Source organism: Mesoplodon bidens, assembly GCF_964165515.1.
Source record: "Mesoplodon bidens genome assembly, chromosome: 15".
Classification (NCBI taxonomy): domain Eukaryota; kingdom Metazoa; phylum Chordata; class Mammalia; order Artiodactyla; family Ziphiidae; genus Mesoplodon; species Mesoplodon bidens.
The window spans coordinates 51574922-51595650 of NC_138171.1; the positions used below are offsets into that span (position 1 = coordinate 51574922).

Consider the following 20729-nt stretch of genomic DNA (forward strand, 5'->3'; position numbering starts at 1 on the left):
AAAAAAAAGTTACAATGGAGCAGAAGAAGCGGTGGGGCACCCAGTCCTTCTATGCTTTTCCTTCCAAATATCATTATTAGGAAACAATTGGTGACAATGATAGCTGACACACAAAGGCTTTCTAAGTGCCAGGTGCCGTTCAGAGTGCTTTATAGACATCAGCTCACCTAATCCCTACAAGAACCTTCCAAGTTATATACTTTTATTGTCCTCTTTCATAGACACAGAGGGCAAGGCACAGAGAAGTTTAGGGACTTGCCCAGGGCACACAGGAAACCGATGTTAAGAGTTCCTTTTGGACCCGCCATCTGCGGTGGCACCGCCGCCAATATGCAGATTTTCGTGAAGACCCTGACGGGGAAGACCATCACTCTCGAGGTCGAACCCTCAGATACAATAGAAAATGTAAAGGCCAAGATCCAGGATACGGAAGGAATTCCTCCTGGCCAGCAAAGACTGATCTTTGCTGGCAAGCAACTGGAAGATGGACGTACTTTGTCTGACCACAACACTCAAAAGGAGTCCACTCTTCATCTTGTGTTGAGACTTCATGGTGGTGCTAAGGAAGAAGAAGTCTTACACCACTCCCAGGCAGAACAAGCATGAGAGAAAGAAGGTTAAGCTGGCTGTTCTGAAATACTATAAGGTGGAGGAGAATGGCAAAATCAGTTGCCTTCGTCGGAAGTGCCCTTCAGATAAACGTGGTGCTGGAGTTTGTATGGTCAGCCACTTTGACAGACATTATTGTGGCAAATGTTGTCTGACCTATTGTTTCAACAAACCAGAAGACAAGTAATTGCGTACTGGTTAATAAAAGACATGAACTAATGAAAAAAAAAAAAAAAAAAACAGACGTTAAGAGTTAGAATTCAACTCAGGCAGTCTGGCTCCGCAGCCTATATTCTTAGCCACTGCCTCTAATTTAATCCAGAGGTTCTTGGTGTACCCACCAGTAATTATGGTGATACTATTGAGAATTCCAGATGCTTGAGGAACCTGCAACTGTAATATTAAATGTGATCGATCAGTGTTTGTGCTCTAAATATCACTTGAAAGGTAAATCAAGACCCTGAGGCGAGAAACCAGCCAGAGTTAGGCTGCCAGCTCAATATGGCACTAAGACTTGAGTCACTTTGTGGCAAAACTGCCACTTTCCCCTATTATCTACTCTCTTCCTCTTTTATAGAACTCTCATTTTCTGCTGGGCATACGGCCATCCTTGCAGCTCAGTGTGGCCATGTGACCAAGTTCTGGTCCCAGGATATAAACAAAAGTGCAAGGTCTGGGAATTAGCTGTAAGGGAAAGGGCTTGATCTTCATTCCTTCTTCCTTCCTGCCAGCTAGAATGCAGATACGATGGCTGTGACCTCCATAACCAGCTTGAACCACAAGAGCAAGACAGAAGTCAGGACTGTTGGCACCACGGGCTGGCTGCCCAACTAGCCCTGATCTTCCTTACTGTGATTTTGAGTTTTCTGGCACTGACAACCAAGCCCAATCATGACATACATTTTAATAAGGAATGGAAAAGAGTATGGAAAAATGAAAACAAAAACAAACAACAAAAAACTCATCAACACCAAGAAGGCCACTGTTGAACTCTTCCACGAAAGTGATTTCTTCTAAATGATCCACACAGATTGGAGCCCAGTCCCACCACTGGGCGTGCTTTACACTTTCAGGATTCAATCAAAACAGGAGAAATTAATTACTATAGAATATAACAGATGAACATTAGCTTATTGGTCTCATCTTGTTGTTCAGTGGGTCATTGTTCATCCGTGATTCTACTTTCTGCTATTTGGTGGCACACCATTAAGGTGATCAAAATATCTATGGAATCAGCAAAAAGATAAAACTCTAGGTACTTCACGAGCAGAGAACAGTCACTAATCACAACGGCAGATATTTTGGAATTGCAATCTCAAGGATTTGTCTATTTTTGGACGTTCTGGCATGCTTCATTCATTCGAGAATTTTTCACTTGTCATTTTCAAAGGGAAGGGAAATTACCATTTTCCCTTTCCTGGCCTGAACCCATGCACTTAAAAGTAACTTTTTTTCAAGTTCCAAGAGATCCAGACAGGAAAAGATAAGGGCTATTCTTAAATTCGTTTGTCAACCTTGCCTTTTGGAAAAGGGAGAGGTGGGGTTAATTTCCCTTCATATGACCAAATCATGTGACTTGAGACCCAAAAGCAAAAATAAGTCTCTGAGGTCATCTAAGAAAAACTCTTGCTTTTCAGTGGGGGGAACGGAGTGCAGCAAAGCATGGGATGACAGGGATTCGGGCTGCCAGAGAGAGCTGGACATCACACCAAAGGCAAGTTGCCCTGCATGTACACATTGACTGAAAGCTATACAATAATCTGCATATGCAATATAAAGGCTTTAGGCTTTCCTTCCAGCTCAAGGGATAATTCAGGAAAAGGATTATGTTATGCAGGACTTTAAAATATTATAGAAAAAAGTAAATAAACAGAACTGGAAGAAAAAAATGTTACAGAAAACTCAGTATTACATTACTTCATTTGCTCAATACAAACGTCTTAGGAACCAACTAAAAGTGGTATTCTAGGCTCCAGGCAGATAACAGCACATAAGAGAGACCCTGCCCTCATGAAGCTGACATTCCAGTGGGGGAAGAAACATAATAAACACAGAAAAGAATAAGTATGCAAACAAGATAACATCCAATAGCAGTCAACACTATGAAAGATATAAAACTAGGTATGGAATAGAGAGTGACCTGAGTTAATTTGGCGGGGGGGCAATTCATTAGACAGGGTGCCAGTCAGAGAAGGCTCCTGCAGACGTAGCATTTGAGCTGAGCCCTGAATTATAAAAAGGAGCTAGCCATGCTTAGATGTGGAGGAAATGTATTCCAGGAGGAAGAAACAGCAAGTGCAAAGGCCCTGTGGTAGGTATGACCTCTGGTGTGGTCAAAGAACAGGAAAGGGAGCCAAATTGGTGAGAGCAAGAAGGGGGGAAGCAGGCATCACAAACCAGGTCATGCAGGGTTGCAGCCTTGGTGAGGAGTCTGAGAGCTCTTCTAAGTATGACGGAAACTCCCTGAAGAGTTCTGAGCAGGGGAATGGCATGACATGACATGACATGACTTATACTTCAGTGCTTGAGCTGCTACATGGAGAATGAATTCAGAATTTGGAAATTAATTAAGAAGAGGCTTTGATGTAACAAAGAGCAAAGATATTTTCCTCTACTTCTCACTTGTTTTTCTTTTATGGTGCTTCTTTTTTCAACCCTAACTTCTGTGGATATTTTAGGAGGAGGGAGGACACCAGGGACTCTAGTTCTCTTTCATTTGCCAAGTCTCTACCCTGGCAGTGAGAGGTCTCTTTACATAACAAGGCTTATAGGGGTGCCACGTCACCTTAATATGTGCCTGAAAGGCCAGGTCAGTTAAGGACATTGCTTATCCAGATGCAGCTTACATCAGCCATGGAGAAAAACTGAAGATAGGAATGTCCCCAGTTGATGAGGAGAACCACAACACAATAAACCCAAGTTATTTCTCCCAACGTGGAAATAAAATTGTTTTATCACTTAGAGTACATTGCGTCTTCACTCATATGCTGGATTAAGAAATGTTGGGGAAAAACTACCACAACTAGTAGCATGTACTTTCCGTGGACCCAAAGGACACTGGCATCTTCCTGAGCTCATAAGAGCTATGCCTTAGTTAAAACTCCTGAAGGTGAAGGGCTCAAATACTAAGTTCACAATCTGAACTTGATTCAAATGGAAAGAATGAGTACACACGCCACCGGACTTCTCTCTCCACATAATTTCTTTAGGCAGAATTCTGCATAGTAGGCTTCAAAAGCTTTCTTCATAATTACTGTTAAGAGTCACCCCCAACATTATTGATGCTTTTGAGAAAAGTTTGCCCCTCTCCCTTTCAGGTTCTGGGAAGCAGAAAACACATGCAGATGAAGATTTTAACTGAAAGGGGGGAAAATGAAATTATTTTCAAGAAAGCAAAAGCCTGATTCAAGGTAAAAAAAAAAAAAAAGGTATTTTGGGAGGGAAGAATTTAGTGATAAACGTGCTAATTAGTATATTTAGATAAGAACTAAAAGTGAACATGAAAGTAGCCTTTTATTTTCAATTTTTATAGTTTAGGTAGGGAGAAAGTTATTAGTAATTCTTCCGTAACTAGCCCCAAAATGTTGTTTGTATAGTCAGTGAAAACTGAGAGGAAGGAAATCTATTGCAATAGGTGCAAACACAAATGCCTTAGGGGCCAGTCAGGTAATATAAATATTTTTAAGCAGTTAGGTATACAACAATAGGAAGAAGTAGAACCTATATGAAGAAGCATTTTAAAAAATACTGTTATAGCCAAAGAAAACACCTATCTGGGTTTATTTCTGCCTGCAGGCTAAGAATTTACTGCTGCTGGTATAGCATATGGAAGAAAAGTTGGCAAGTGTAAAACAAATGCACCCGAGTTTCCCAAATCCTTATGTTCACAGAGAAGGCCTTTCCATCAGGCTGGTCCCTGCCTCCAAGTCTTGAGAAGCCTAGAATGTGGGAGGAGCTGTTAAAAAACATCGCAGGTATGATGTGGTGGAGGGGAGGGTCTAGAGCAGCACTGTCCAGTGGAAATATCATGTGAGCAGCATTCAAAAAGCTAAAACAGAACAGGTGAAATTTTAACAACATACTTCATTTAATCCAATTCATCTAAAATATCAGTTCAACATGTAATCAACTTAAAAATTAGTGAGATACTTCATGGTCTTTTATTTGTATAAGTCTCTGAGGGACTTCCCTGGTGGTCCAGTGGTTAAGACTCTGCACTTCCACTGTAGCGGGCGTGGGTTTGATCCCTGGTCGGGGAACTAAGATCCCACATGCCACTCAGTGTAGCCAAAAGAAAAAAATAAGTCTCTGAAATCCAGGGTATTTTTTTTTTTAATACTCACAGCACATCTCAGTTTGGACTGGCCACATCTCTAGTGCTCAAGAGCCCCACGTGACCAGTGGCCACCATATTGGGTGGCGCAGGCCCAGCGCTAAGAACCAGGCTCTCGCTAGCTGGTGGCAGGGCTGTGGGCAAGTCCCTGACTCTTCCCCACTGGGTTTGCCCACCTACAATGAGACAAGGTGATTCCTAAGAGCTTTTCTAACCCTAAAGGTCTGTAGAGTTCTGTCTTTCTCTCTGAGAAATGTACATATTAAATAGTTTTTAACAATATAGATAGATGGAAGGAAGGAAGGAAGGTAAGAAAGGAAAAAAAGGAAAGAAGGAGAGAAAAAAGAGACAGTGAAAGAGAGCAAAAGAGAGAAAGAAAAAGAAAAGGAAGGAAGGAAGGAAGGAAGAAAGACAGAAAGGCAAGACAGATAAAGAGACAAAAAGAAAAGAGATCAAATTACGGGTACTGTCACATGCCATCTCTTCATCCTCCAAGGAAGTGCGGCTGCTAGAAGCAGAAGGAGGTGGGATGAAGGTGGAGTGCGCTTGTTCTAACTTGTACGCGCTTCCTCTCAGCAGTGCTAGGAACTTGAAAGGAGGAATAAGAGGGAAAGCACGCTGTTGCTGGGAGTTCCATGCTGCTGGCCCCAGCACCATCATTTATGTGACAAAAGAAATTTGTGATCTAGCTGTCCCATTATAACCTCCTGAGAGTTTAAAACTGAGTGGCAATAAATTTAATGCACACATCACTTGGGCATAGAATGTAGATTCAAAGCATCTGTTATTATTGATTTATTTGATATTGTTCCTTAATATAAAGTTGGTTTTATAAAGTAATTTGCTTCTTAGGAAAAACATATAGGAAAAATATTTAAATGTCCAGCAGCAGAGAACTTGAAGTTGGTATAAAAGTTCAGTTGAATCTAATTGTAATACCTCTTCATTCTTGCAGATTCAAATTACTTGCCCAAATCCCTAGCTGGGCTGTTGGAAAATCTAATGTTTTTTGAAGACTGAGATGATCAGAAATCCGTAAAGGCGTTTCTTTAACTTTTGACACACCAAAACAAACAAACAAACAAAAAACCCTTTATTTCAGGTCTCAACAAATCCTGACTTGATATAAACCTTCTAATCCTGACTTGAGGGCAGCATGAAACCCATGGAAAAGCTAAGACATTACCTGGTAAGATGCTGTGGTTATCCATACACATGGAAAAGATGCGCTCGTATACCAGTTTTCCTGGGGAGAAAAGGACATATGGTGTCAGCATTGTGCCCTTCAGGAGCAAACAATAAATTAATGTTTGTTAATTAGGGACAGAGATGGTGGCATCGCCCATATGAGCTTCTACTTGTGATAGTATGCTGCCACCTAGCGGGACAAATTTTTAGCCATGATTCTTTTTTAATTAAAAGAGGGGACTTTCTGCTCTAGGCAGAAAAGTGATCCTTCACTTATGCTAAGCAAAATAAGTCAGACAGAGAAAGACAAATACTGTATGATTTCACTTGTATGTGGAATCTAAAAAACAAACAAACAAAAAAGAACAAACATAACAAAACAGAGAGTCATAGATACAGAGAACAAACAGGTGGTTGCCAGTGGGGAGGGGAAGGAGAGAAATAGGTGAGAGAGATAAATGAGTCATGGCTATGAAATATATGGTGCGGGGAATATAGTCAATAACTATGTATGATCTTTGTAAAATGACAAATAGTAACTAGACTTATTGTGGTGATCATTTTGAAATGTACAGAAATATCAAATCACTGTGCTGTATAACAGGAACTAACATAGGTCAATTATACTTCAAAAAGAAACAAAAAAATTCGCAGCAAAAGAGATCAGATTTGTGGTTATCAAAGGTGGGGGGGAGGGGGAATTGGATGAAGGCAGTCAAAAGGTACTAACTTCCAGTTATAAGATAAATAAGTGCTAGGGATGTAATGTACAACATGATACATATAATTAACACTGCTGTATGCGATATATGAAAGCTAAGAGAGTAAACCCTAAGAGTTCTCGTCATAACGAAAAAAATTTTTTTCTATTTCTTTAATTTTGTATCTATATGAGAGGATGGATTTTCACTGAACTTACTGTAGTAATCAGTTCATGCTTTATGTAAGTCAAGTCATTATGCTGTACTTCTTACACTTATACAGTGCTGTATATCAATTATATCTCAATTAAACTGGAAGAAAAAACCCCCAGATTTCCTGCTTCTTCACATACTATGTGCCACAAATGACCCACATGCCTATAGGATAAAAATGAGCTTGAACAGATTAGTAGCTGCCCCCTGAAAACTACCCAGTTTGCCACGGTCTCCACTGCTCCCTACTGTCTCTCATCAACAGCCTGCTTCACGCACTTACGTAATCTTCCTGGTACCTAGAAACACTGGAATTTGAGATTCATCTAGGTATACAAGTTCTACAAGGGCAGAGATTTGTACCTGTTTTGTTCACTGACATATTCCCAGTACCTAGATCAGTGCCTGACATATAGTGGGTGCTTCATCTTTGTTGGATGGATAGATGAACATATTTTAGGTTGTGTGGGTCAGAGATCACCACTGCAACTACTCAACTCTGCTACTGTAGCTCAAAAGCAGCCACAGACAATAGGTAAACAAATGGATGTGGCTGTTTCCAATAAAACTTTACTTACAAATACAAGTGTGCAGTCTGGACTTGGTCTACAGGCCAGCCTAGCACAAAAAGTTTTATGTATTCTGTACAAATGTTATTTTGGAAAATGCTATCAATATTCAAAGTATAAAAGTTACAGTTCTATTCATTTTCTGGACCTTCCCAAATCACCTTTGATGTTGAAAGTATTTTCCCATGCCCATTTTCCCCCGCACAACCCCACCATTCAGGGCTACAAAGAACCACACCCCTTGTCCATATGCGGAAAAAGACAGGAGAGCTATAGGATCATTTCTGGTCAAAGAACATGAGATCAAATGACATCATCAAGAAATGACAGAATGCTAGGTTAACATGCAGGAAGCCAGCCAAGCTGAGGAGAGCCCTAGATGCCTCTTCCAATGTGGACTACTTACATTACCATCACTGAAAGACACTTGTTAAAAATGTCCATTCCTGGGGCTCACCTCAGAGCCAGTGAAAAAGGATATTCTGGTGGGTGAAGACTAGGAATATGAATTTTGAATAACCTTAATGGGAAATTCTTATACACACTCAAGTGTGAGAACCATTGATTCAGGCAGGCACTGTGGGTCTCTGAGCTAAGACTTGCCTTAGGTGTGGGAATCTCTAACTGCCAAAAGCCTCCCTCCTCCCTCTAACCCAGGGATTCTCAACCTTGGCTGAACACTCAGAGCACCTGGGGCACTTGAAAATATGCTGATGCCTGCGTCTGTTCTCAGAGATGCTAATGTAAATGATCTGGGGCACAGCTTGACCATCAGAAAGAAGTGTTTTTAAAGCTCCCCAGGTATGCAGCCGAGGATGAGAATCACTGTCCCAAACCTTGGATTCAATTTAGAAGTTCCCAGGAAGACTCAGGGACCAAGTTCCAGCTCTCAAAGCCACCTGCCTTTGTCCTCCTGGCAGGAAGTGACCTGCAGTCACGGGCTCCCCAAGGCAGCCACACCTGATGCCAAGAGAGGCCTCCTCTGAGATGAGCACAGAACCCCCGGCATTGGAACTACATGCAGTTTATCTTGGCCATCACACAGCACAGCAAGCCACGCTGGGCAACCATGTAACTTCTCATACCTCCTAGAGTGCGTGGACCGGGCTTAAGAGAACCCAATGCCTTTACTTCCTCCACAAAAAGCTTGCCATCTCTCCAAAACTAGCTTTCTTTTAAAAACGAAAGCACAATTTTTATATTTCACCTTCATATCCTAAGGCCTTTAACCACAAAACCACTTTTGGCCAAAAGAGTTTGGTGAATATTTGTTTTCCTTTGTTAAGTTAGTGGACAACTATTTTGAGAAATAATACCTGACCCTAGATTTTCTTTCTTGATTCACTTTCTTATAAATCAAGGACACTAATATAGATCAGTAACAACAGTGACAACAGTTAACAGTTTCTGAGCACCTTACTTTGTGCCAGGCACGGCTCTAAGTTGTTTACACTGACCCTGCCAGCTCCTAGAAGAGGAAAGACATCATGTGCTTCCTACATATTCTCTCATTTAATTCTCTCCAGAAATCCCCAGAGGCAAGGCCTATTATGCCCATTTCACAAGTGAAGAAACCAAGGCTCAAGTTCATACAACCCTGTAGGAGAGGCAAGGAATGCAGGCAGAGAGACGCCAGAGCCCAGCTCTGTGCTCACTGCCTCCAGGGAAATCCCAGCTAAAGCGCTGCAGTTGCAGACGCCTGGGGCCGTGTCCCGCATCCTTGCCCAGCCAGACGCTCCCACCCTCGGTCAGCCTCTTTCACAACCACTGACCACCTGCCCCCGTACAGCAGCACATCTTCCTGTGGAGCAGAGAGCTAACAGCGACACATGCACAATGGACCTCAGCACTCCGAGCTGCCACCCAAGCAAGGCCAGTTCCACCCCCTTTTTAAAAGGTGAAAGCTGCTCCTTAGCCCCAAAGCTTAAAAAAGTGTCCTCAAGCACCTGCACATGCAGGCTGCCTCGCACTCCTGAGGAAAGCTATTTGCAACAGATCTGGACAAGGGCACCTCTGGGAACGCTTTGAATAGGTAAAACATGCCCACCATTCAAAATTCAAAAGGCTGCAGGAGGTACTCAATGAAGGTTCTCTCCCAGCCTGTCCTGTCCCATCCAGCTCACGGCTCAAACCACCTTCTGAGGGTCCCTTTTATTAGCTCCTTGGGGATCCTTCTAATGTTTCTTTAGGCATACGCAAGTGAAAACAACCAAGCGCTCTAATTCTTCCTCCTTTCTTAAACAAAAGGGAACATACTCTATAGCAGTTCTGCATCTTGAGTTTTTCACCTGATAATGTACCCTGGGGATCTTTCCACATTGGAGCACAGCACGTCCTCACTCTCAGAGGCCTCCTCGTACTGCAGCATACAGACGTGCCATCGTTTGTTTAACTGGTCTCCTGTGGATGGTCACCTGGGTTGTTGGATGAATTCCCAGAGGCAAAGTTGCTGGGTCAAAGGTACACGCATTTGTAGTTTTATAGAGAGAATTTCCCCCGTGAGCCAAGTACAAGAGAAATAAAGCAGGTGCTCTGACTGCAGAGAGAACTCAATTTGAGTCCCAGCTCTGCCACTCACTACCCTGGGGACTTGGACAAGCTGCTTTATCTCCCTGTGCCTCAGGCTCCTCAGCTGTGAAGTGGGAATAATTACAGATCCTACCTCATAGAGCTGTTTCTGAGGACGGCATGCCTTAAGATCACTAAAGCACCTAGAACAGAGTCAGGCCCAAGGAAAACCCTTATTTGCTGAAGATTTATCACCGTTATTCTCAACTCCCAGCCCAGCTAATTTCTGGGATACAGCAAGGACGGCAGGCATCTACACCGCATCCTGGCCGGCCGAGGCATGGGACTGGGCCGCCACCACAGAGGCTGACAGAATGGCCGCCCCAAATTCTCACAAGGTTAACGTCTGGATCTGGCCAGGCTTGCAGGCTCATCAGCATCTCAGAGCTAGTCTCACCCAGGGATGCTGACTCATGCAAAAGAAACTTGCAGGAGGCTGGGGAGAGAAACCAGAAGGCCAATGCGTCAACTCACCATGAGAAACAGAATTGTCAGGAGAACCAGACATAGCCACTGGCCTCTCTCGCTGACTGACATCCACGCTCCCTGAAGGCAAGCTGGGTATGAGGACAAGTCAAGGCCCAAGGGGTGTGCGATGGATATCTGTTCTGAGAGCCTAACACACCCATCTGTCCTGGATCACCTTCCCCCATCCCCACCGCCTCCCGGGGGCCATGCCACCCTCATTTTTCACCTGAAGTGCTGCACCGGCCTCCCAACCGGGCCCCCCGTTCCACCCTCGCCCTACCATCTAGTATCAACACAGCAGCCAGAGGGAGCCCATTAAAACCCAAACTGGAGGGGCTTCCCTGGTGGTGCAGTGGTTGAGAGTCCGCCTGCCGATGCAGGGGACACGGGTTCGTGCCCCAGTCTGGGAAGATCCCACATGCCGCGGAGCAGCTGGGACCGTGAGCCATGGCCGCTGAGCCTGCGCGTCCGGAGCCTGTGCTCCGCCACGGGAGAGGCCACAACAGTGAGAGGCCCGCGTACCGGGGGGAAAAAAAAAAAACCCGAAACAGGAACTTGCGCCTCCTGGGCTCAACACCCTGGGCGGCTCCTCATGCCCTCGGGCTCAAAGCCCAAGTCCCTCCAATGGCCTACATGGCCCACCAGACTCTCTGGCCACATCCCCACCCCACCCGCCCCCTTCCAGCCACGCTGGCCTCTCAGTTCTCCAGACCTGCCAGGCCTGCTCCTACCCCAGGGTGTTTGCACTGGCTGTTCCTTGTTCATAAGTCGGCCCCACATTGCCAGCATACGGCTCATCTCTCACCTCCTTCAAGTACTTGCCCACACACCAACTTCCCAGCGAGGCCTCCTCCGACTCCCCTCCCCATTTAAATAAAAGCGCTGCCCGCTTCACCCTGCTCTGGTTTGGGTTTTCTTCATCCATAGCACCAATCCTTGTCTAACACACAATCAGGTTTACTTATTTGTTCTGCGAATCCTCTCTTTCTAGCACAGCCCACGAAGGCAGGGATTTTTGTTTCTTATTTACTGACACAACCTCAGCACCCAGCAGAGTACCCGATGCCACCTTCCGGGATCATCTGAACCCAAAGGTCCCGTCTTTTGGCCAGGACATCTCTTCCTTTAGCCCAGTTAGCTCCCATTCCCCTTTTCTCTGGCAACAGCATCACCCTTTCTCCTTTGGGGCAACCAGCTCTGGATAACCTGCACATTTCATCCCCCAGATCCCATAACTGGCTCAGGGACTGACGTGTGATCCAAGCCAGGCCAATGAGATGGAATTCCAGGACTTCTGTTGGAAAGCGAGGATAAAAGTTCCTTCCTTGTCCTGGGACTACTAGCAGCAAAACTGATAAAAGTTGAGGCCACCTTGTGGAGCTTAAGAATGAAGCCAACCCAAGAAAAAGTACTAGAAAAAGCCAAGGTCCTAAAGATACTGTTTGAGTTCCTGAATCCAGCTATACCTGAAGCCAGAAACTACCCCTGGCCTTTTCAACATAAGCCAATAAATACTCCCCCCTTTTCCAAGAGGAAATGAATGAGTTAGGTTTTCTATCACTTATTCTAGCTAATACACTCAGGTCCCCGGTCTCCTGCACAGAAATAAATGGGTCTCTCTGAATGACATTTCATTTTCTGACATATTTGACCTTTCAATGGGTCACAGACAAGACTTGCCAGGTTGGGAGCCCATCGGTCCTTCCTCGGCAAGACAGCAAAGGTCTGTTCCGACCCCCTATGTGTTCGGTTCTCAGAAGATGACTGTCTCCTAGTTCTTGCAGGACACCTCTCTGTAGGATGAACGCCATGTACAGCCTACAGGCTGCACGATTTGGGCAAACTGCTAATGGCGTGATGTTCTGGCCACTGACCATCACCAAGCAGCATGGAGACCTCCTGTTCCTCCAAGGGGCTCCTGGTTAATCTCTTCAGTCTAAACCTCTCTGCTGCACTCCCGAAGATCATTCGGCTTGAGGGGTGGAGTGTGGGGCGAGGGGCAGCCACAGTGATGCAGGAAGACCTCATAGGAGCTGCAGCCATCATCCATGGGGCAGAGAACAGGGGCTTGGACTAAGGTTTTAACAGAGAAGACAGAAAAATGGACACACTGGGGAGAGATTGAGGAGGGTGAATTGAAGAACCTGGTGACGGGCTGGACATGGGGCACAGGGGAGAAGACTCAGATTTCCAGTGTGGGCATGGGGGTACATGGTGTCGCCATCCCCTGAGACAGAAACCCAGCGCGGGTGGGGAAGGGCTGGGAGGAGATGCCAGGTTCAGTTATGAACAAAGTGAGTTCCAGATGCCATGAGCCGGCTGGCGATGGACCGAGGCTGGTCTGTGTAAGACGTGTGCTCCCCAGCCCATCTTGCTTCGCTCACTCGCCTCGCTAGCCTATCAGAAGGTTAGAAACACACAATTTAAAATTCTTTCAAAAACAGCACCCGCACCCTTGCTCCCCTCATTAGAGCAGGGGAGCAAGGGTAGGGGTGGGAGTTTTGGTCTCCCTCGTGACCTACCTAGTAATTTAAACCACAGCAGAACCCAGTTTAAAGCAACTCTACCATCCAACTTCTGGCAAAACAAACGTACTTCTTAGATGTGAGATGAATAAAACTAGTACTTACCAAATGTATCGAGTATGTCGGTGATAAGGACAAATTTGCTTGGGTAGAACTGAATAACGCTTGTGTCCGAAAGAAGCTTTGAACACTAGAAAAAGAGAAGAGGAAAGAAAAGTCACTGTCATGTCTGACTGGGTTGGAACACTCCAGGCCTGGAAAATTAAGGATCTCCACAAACAAGTGCAAGTATATACCATGTGCCAGGCCTGGTGCTAGTCACTGGAGGTATAATGACAAGCAAAACCACCGTGCTTTTGACAAAGGGAGTCAACTCTGCTCACAAGAGAGCCTCTTAATGAAAGGCACCATCACCTCCCTCAGGAAAGCCACGACTCAGGAATCTTATCCAGAGGGTCTGAACTAGGGTCAGCACTCGGTCACCAGAGAAGTCAACCAGCGTCCCTGCAGGTGACTCCATCTTTTCAGCATTGCCTCCTCTGGTTTATTTCAGAATGGTCTTGATTCTTAAATGTTCTTTTCTATGAAATGACCCCATAGGCAAATCTCCAGGGTTTCTTAAACTAGCACCTATTATTTATACTCACTCTTAAATTTCCTTCTAAAAGGAAACGTGACAAGCTTCAAAGAGTTACGTGTTTCTCTGGAACTGTGCTCTGCAAGCCAGGAACATTTTGGCTTTGCAGGGAATTCCTCAATCCCTCTGCCACCACTCACGCCAGAGGGCCATCGACGTGTTCAGGACTCATAATGGAAGATGGCAGCCGCACAACGTGGCCCCGAACACCCCAGATGAAGTCATCTTGTATAATCAGAAACAAAAATCTATCTCTACTTTGAAGAACTAGAAGTAATGCCCTGAAATCTTTGCACATTCATAAGTCTGGATAAGGAACTAGATAACCTTGCCATATTTTATCAGACAGGAAAAATGTCACGTTAAAAAAAAACTATTTGGACATTTAGAAAGGGTCCTTTCATATGTATGCGCTTCCGATGTGCACAGAATGGCTAGAAAGTTCATCCTATCAAGATGTAGGCTGACATGTGTTTTCAGTTTGGCTTTGTTACACAATATCTAAATTATTACATTCATCAAGTTTCTCCTTAGCATTATGTAACTAAAAGTAAACAATGTGTCTAATTTGTAAAACATCCTCTATTAGCCCAAATGTTATTTGGGGATTGGAGGTGAGGGGAATGTAAGCTGTTAAAACAATGGCAATGACACCAAATGTGGCATTTGGATGTACACAGAACTCCATTTCCTGACACCTTGCTTTGTGTTTTTCACATGCCCTTTATGAGAGCTCCAACTTAAACAATTACCCCATGAGATCTCAGGGCTTGGAAAAAACAAACAGTTCTGAATCCTAGAGACTGTTTACAATACACAGCTCTTGGTTCCTAGGGATGTGACATCTCCTGAGTTCCTACCCAGAGCCCCTCAGAGATGGGTTACTGCCCACTGGTGAGGTGAGAGGGAGAGAGAATTCAAACAGAAGATTTCAAATTAAACACAGCTGGCGTTTCCCAACACCTGTGCATTGACTTGTCTCCCAAGCTGGTGTCACAGAACATGTATTTTATAAAGACAATAGGAAGCAGAAAAAAATTTTTAATCCAAAGTTAAAATCATAATAATGTCATAAATTGAAGTTACCTTTTAAATCACTATTTTGAAGATTCCACAGTTTTTTGTAAAGCTTTGGTGCAGTTTCCTAAACCAATAAAAATCAGGCACCCCAGGGTATGTGTTAAAAAAACAGATTCCCTGCTCCACAATCAGTATTTTCAACAAGGGCCCCAGGTAACTGCTGCACTGAAACAAGCCCAGGACACATGGGTTCCTGAGATCCACAATCTGTACCACATTCTGAATGAAATGAGCATTCTACAAACCAAGGGTTCTCAGCTTCGGAATCATCTGGGAAGCTTTGTAAAATAACAGTGCCTGGATCCCACTCTCAGAGATTCTGATTAAGCTGGTCTGGGGTGCAGCTTGGACATCAGAATTTCTTAAAGCTCCCAAGTGATTCTAATGTGCAGCCAAGGTTGAGAACCATTGTTATAAACATTTCCTGAGCAACGAACTGATAAATTACTCTGCCTAAAATACTCGCTATTGAATTTATTAACACTGCGGAAAAAATACTAAAAGGATGCTTTTCATTTGTTTCCAATTAGCAATATTCTAGAAGGAAACTAGCAGTTCCTAAAATTAGGTTGGAATTAAAAACCAAAAATTTGAACCAAAGCAAATGGATAAATTAAAAGATAATCTATGGTTCAGTATAAGAAAGTATGACTAGATGGATGGATAGAAGGAAGACAGGAAAGGAGGGAACCAGGCTAATTAATCAGAGGACAATTACTGCCCACAATATATATTTTTTAAATCCTAAAAATCAGTAAGAAAGGTACAAATAACATAATGGAAAGATGAGCAAAAGGAATCAACAAAAGGCATTTTACAGAAAAGGAAACCCCAATGGCCAATAAACATATGAAAAGATGCTCAATCTTATTAAAATCAGGGAATTGCAAATTAAAACCACAATAAAATATGATGTTATTACCTCCTAAATTGGAAAAATTAAAATAGAAAATCTGCTCATTCCAAATGTTGGTAGGCCACTGAACAGCACAGACTCACACTCCCACTGCTACTACAGTGCAGGCTGGCACAACTACTGCGGAAAATAACTTGGCATTGTCTGGAAAAGCAGACAAGGCACACATCCTACACCGAGCAATTCCACTTTTAGGTATGGGCCTTCATCTAGAGAAACACTTTATATGGTCACCAGCAGACGTGACCAGCGTTCACAGCAACATCGTTCATAATGATGAAAAAAGGAAAAAGAAAAGAACCAAATGCCCATCAACAGAATGAATGATACCTAATTTATGCATCAGTAGATTAACTCTGCTTCAGATGGCAAATCTCTCCAACTGATCTGTAGGGTCAGTACAATCCCTATCAAAATCCCAAAGGTTTTTTTTTTTTTTTTTGGTAGAAATTGATAAGCTGATCCTAAAATTCATATGGAAATGCAAAGGACCCAGAAGAGCCAAAACAATTCTGAAAAAGAAGAACAAAGTTAAGAGACTTATACTACCTAGTTTCAAAACTTACCATAAAGCTATAGTAATCAAGTGTGGTACTGGCATAAGGACATACCTATAGATCTATGGAATAGAATTGAGAGTTCAGAAATAAACCCTTACTTTTATGGCCAATTGACTTTTGACAAAGGTGCCAAGACAAGCCTTTTCAGCAAATGCTGCTGAGACAACTGGATATCCATATGGAAAAAAATAAACTTAGACACACCATACATACAAAAAAAATAATTCAAAATGGATCATATAACCTAGATGTAAGAGCTAAAACTATAAAGCTTCTAGAATAAAACATAGGAAGAAATTCTCACAACCCTGGGTTATGCAAAGAGTTCCTAGATACAACTCCAAAAGCATGAGCCAAAAAGGAGAAAACTGATAAACTGGACTTCATTAAAATTAAAAACTCCTACACTTCAAAAGATACCATTATGAAAATGAAAAGACAAGCCACAGACTAGGAGAAAATACAAGTAGATCATGTATTTGATAAAGAACTCATATCAAGGATAAAGAATTATTACAACTCAACAAGAAGACAAACAACCTGATTTTTTAAATGGGCAAGTCTTGAATAGACAGTTCACTAAATAAGATACAAAAATGGCCAATAAACATATGAAAAGATGCTCAACATCATTAGTCAGTAGGGATATTCAAATTAAAACCACGATGAGGTACCACTTCACACCCACTCAGACGGCTATAATCAAAAAGATGGACAATAACGAAACGAGTGATCGAAAAGATATAGAGGAACTGGAACCCTCATACATTGCTGGTGGGAATGCAAATGGTGCAGCCATTTTGGAGAGCAATTTGGCCGTTTCTCAAAAAGTTAAACATAAACTTACCATATGACTTAGCGATTCCACTTCTAGGAATCTATCCAAGAAAAATGAAAATATACGTCCATAGAAAGACTTGTATGCAATTGTGAACAGCGGCATTATTCATAATGGCCAGAGTGGAAACAACTTAAATGTCTATCAACTTGTCAATGGATAAGTAACATGTGGTTATGCATGCAGTGGTACACTATTCAGCAGAAAAAAGGTACAGAGTACTGATATTACAACAGGGATGAACCTCAAAAACACGGTAAGTGAAAGAAGCCAGATGCAAAAGATGACATAATGAGTGACCCCATGTACATGAAACGTCCAGGAAAGGCAAATTCCTAGAGTCAGAAAGCAGATTGGTGGGTTTTCTAAGGCTGAAAGTGGCAGCAGGGTGTGAGTGCTAACAGACTTGAGGGAATGTGGGCAGGGGGTGGGGCGGGGGGTGTGGGCAGTGGCTATGAAAATGTTCTAAAACTGGATTGTGTAATCGCTGGGCAACTCTGTAAACTTACTAAAAACATCACTGAATTGTACACGTACAATGGTGGGTTTTAGGATATGTAAAATATCCTCAATAAAGCTGAAAAAACAAAACAAAGTAAAACTTTACTGCAGAGCAAAAAGGGAAACTGCTCATTTCTCCATATTCTGTACCTTGACTAGCTTTTCTGGATAAAGGAGGCACTCTTTAAAGTATTGAAAGTCAAATAGCTACTATTAGCTGGATGTGGAGTTAATTAAACAGTTTCATGATTATTTTCTTTGGGAAGACATGAATCAAATCTCCTCCAGATGTAAAACTCTTAGAAGTCACAGTTCTATACCACAATACTCTGTGGAGAGATGTTGCCAACAAAAATATTTTGAAGACGTTCTTATTAGTTTAGATATTCTCTCACTTGAGCCACTCAGCAAGCAGCCTCCATCACATGCCTGCAGGATGAGAGAACCCTTCTTCAGAGTATTTGCTTTGTCAACTAACAACAGTGATGGAAGGGAAAAGGGCTTGGGTTTGCCTCTGTCATGAACACCAAAAAAACAGCACCTGCCATACAAAGTGTCATCTTAAAAGACTTCAAGTACCCAGTGTAAAGACTCCCAGAGTAAGAAAACAAATGTCACATTCCCATGACAATAAACAAGAATGAAATCCTGTCCTTCTGAACTAAAATGGCTGTTCAGAAATTCTCTATTAACTCTGCTCTGAAAAGCATAATGCTTACATTATTCCTTTTACAGTGTACTTCTGAGCATGTTTTGACAAGACAGGATGATCTTGAGAGTCAAGAAACAGAATAAGCTGTTTTCCCTGTGGAACTTTCTCTTGTGATCCAAGAGTTGTCATGGATTAACAAATTCATCAACAAAGAGGATTCAACAAACATACCTCTCTTAACACTGTATATACATTTTCTTTGTCACATCATTATGCAGAACATGACCCCAAAATGCATATATCAGGGACACACAACCATTAGTTCCAAAGATACAAAGAAAATCTGGTCAAGGAAACCCAAAAGACAGTTGCTCCATCTTTAGTCTACACAAATCATAAATGTGTCAGGTGATGTAACAGGGCCAATGAACTGCACAACCCAGAGGGGACATCAGTAATTCTGTAATCTAGGGTGAATTTCCTGGAACTGCACAGTGCACAACTTACGCAGCTGCACATGGTGGCCCTGGGATTAGCCATCTCATAAAAACACTGATTCATAATTATGGCCTTTCACAGGAAGTACGTGAAAATAGAACAGATGAAAAAATTAGGGTAAGACCCTGAAGGCAGGCCTCTGAAAACCTTAATTATCCACAAAGGAGTTTTACAAAGGAAATTCTGGGGAAAAAAAAAAAAAAATCACTCGACCTGACCTGGATGACTATTTTTAGAGCCTTCACTTTCTGGTCCGAGGCCCAGGCGTCCTTCAGCGACTGGTTGAGCTCTTCTATGCGGTTCACATAATCCTGTTGAGTCAAATTCAACAGCTCCTTTTGGGATCCCTGTGGGCAGAAAGTAGAAAGATACAGGCACAGAAGAAAAAACACTGTTGGACTCCCCCCTCGCCCCCATGAACAATACTGAGTATTAGCTGAGTTTTGGTCTCTAAGTTTTCCTCATATCCTGACCAGGATTGATAGTCCTGTCTTGTAATCAAAGAGGTTCTTTGAGTTTTCTGCAAAGACGGCTGAGGGCAGTGATTGAAAAACTGGGCTTGAACACAAGTCAGACCTGAGCCCACTCCCAGCTGAGCCACATTCTAACCATATGATTCTAGGTGAGCTGCTTTCCTCCCTGAGTCTCTTCTGTGAACAGTGATAACAGGACTTACCTTATTCAACAAATAGTCAATGGGGGGTATTGTGTGCCAGGCAAGTACGGTATACCAGATGCCCCAGATACAAAGGTGAGCAAAAAGACATTGTTTCAGCACTAATGGAGTTTAAGGTACAGAGGACAAGATGGACATTAATACAAACTGAGACAAATGCTCGGGGAAACAATTCTACAAAGACACATATCATAGTTCTCTGAACCTGAGGTGCCCGTTTTAAGAAGCACAACTGGTTTACGTACCACTAAGGAAGAAAAAATGTCGATCACGGACATGCACCAATTGAGAGACACAGTCCAGTTTCAGGGATATTCAAATGTTGGGGGAAAGGTTCATCTCAGAATGGACTCTAGAATGGTGGTCAAGAATGGTTTCCTGGAGGAAGTGATGCTTGAGACAAACTCTCAGTGGTGTACATGTGTTAACTAGGCAATGGAGGGTTGTTAACTAGACCAGGGAGAGAGCATTCAGGACAGAGAGCAGACCCAGCAAAAACCCATGGCAGAAGAGGGCAAGGTCATCACATGGATGAAATAGTATAACATATGTAAAGACCTGGCACCACCTGGCACACAGTACATGCTCACTAATCCTTGCCTACTGCTAAGATGCTGATTGCACAGCTCACAGGAGTGAGGGTCATGCTAACCCACATGAGGAGACCAGGAACCAAATCTTTTTTATATGAATGTTGCCTGGAATCCAAAGTAAAGAACTCTTTTTTTTTTTAATTGAAGTATAGTTAATTTACAATGTTGTGTTAGTTTCTGATGTATAACAAAGTAATTCAGTTATACATATATATACTCTTTTTCATATTCTTTTCCATTATAGTTTATTACAAGATACTGAGTATAGTTTCCTGTGCTATACGGTAGGTCCTTGCTGTTTTTCTATTCTATATATAGCAGTGTGTATGTGTTAACCCCAAACTCCTAATTTATCCTCCTGCCCTTTCCCCTTTCGTAACCATAAGTTTGTTTTCTATGTCTGGAGCCTGTTTCTATTTTGTAAATAAGTTCATTTGTATCATATTTTAGATTCCACATATAAATGATATCATATGATATTTGTCTTTCTCTGTCTGACTTACTTCACTTAGTATGATAATCTCTAGGTCCATCCATGTTGCTGCAAATGGCATTATTTCATTCTTTTTTATGGCTGAGTAATATGCCATTGTATAAATACACC

The 20729-nt window shown here is 42.7% G+C and overlaps 1 protein-coding gene and 1 pseudogene across 2 annotated transcripts in view; one reads left to right on the forward strand and one right to left on the reverse strand.

Annotated features, from left to right (window-relative positions):
* Positions 1–20729, reverse strand: part of VPS35L (VPS35 endosomal protein sorting factor like) — a 130220-nt gene that overhangs the window by 89622 nt on the left and 19869 nt on the right. The window contains exons 7-9 of the mRNA XM_081257286.1: positions 19075–19203; positions 13280–13364; positions 6129–6188 (exon numbers count right to left, since the gene is read on the reverse strand). Coding sequence (XP_081113412.1) covers positions 6129–6188; positions 13280–13364; positions 19075–19203 — 274 coding nt within the window. The remainder of the gene's footprint in view (positions 1–6128; positions 6189–13279; positions 13365–19074; positions 19204–20729) is intronic.
* On the forward strand, positions 290–811 carry LOC308628889 (ubiquitin-ribosomal protein eS31 fusion protein-like; annotated as a pseudogene). The gene has a single exon. The product of its transcript is annotated as a ubiquitin-ribosomal protein eS31 fusion protein-like (transcript).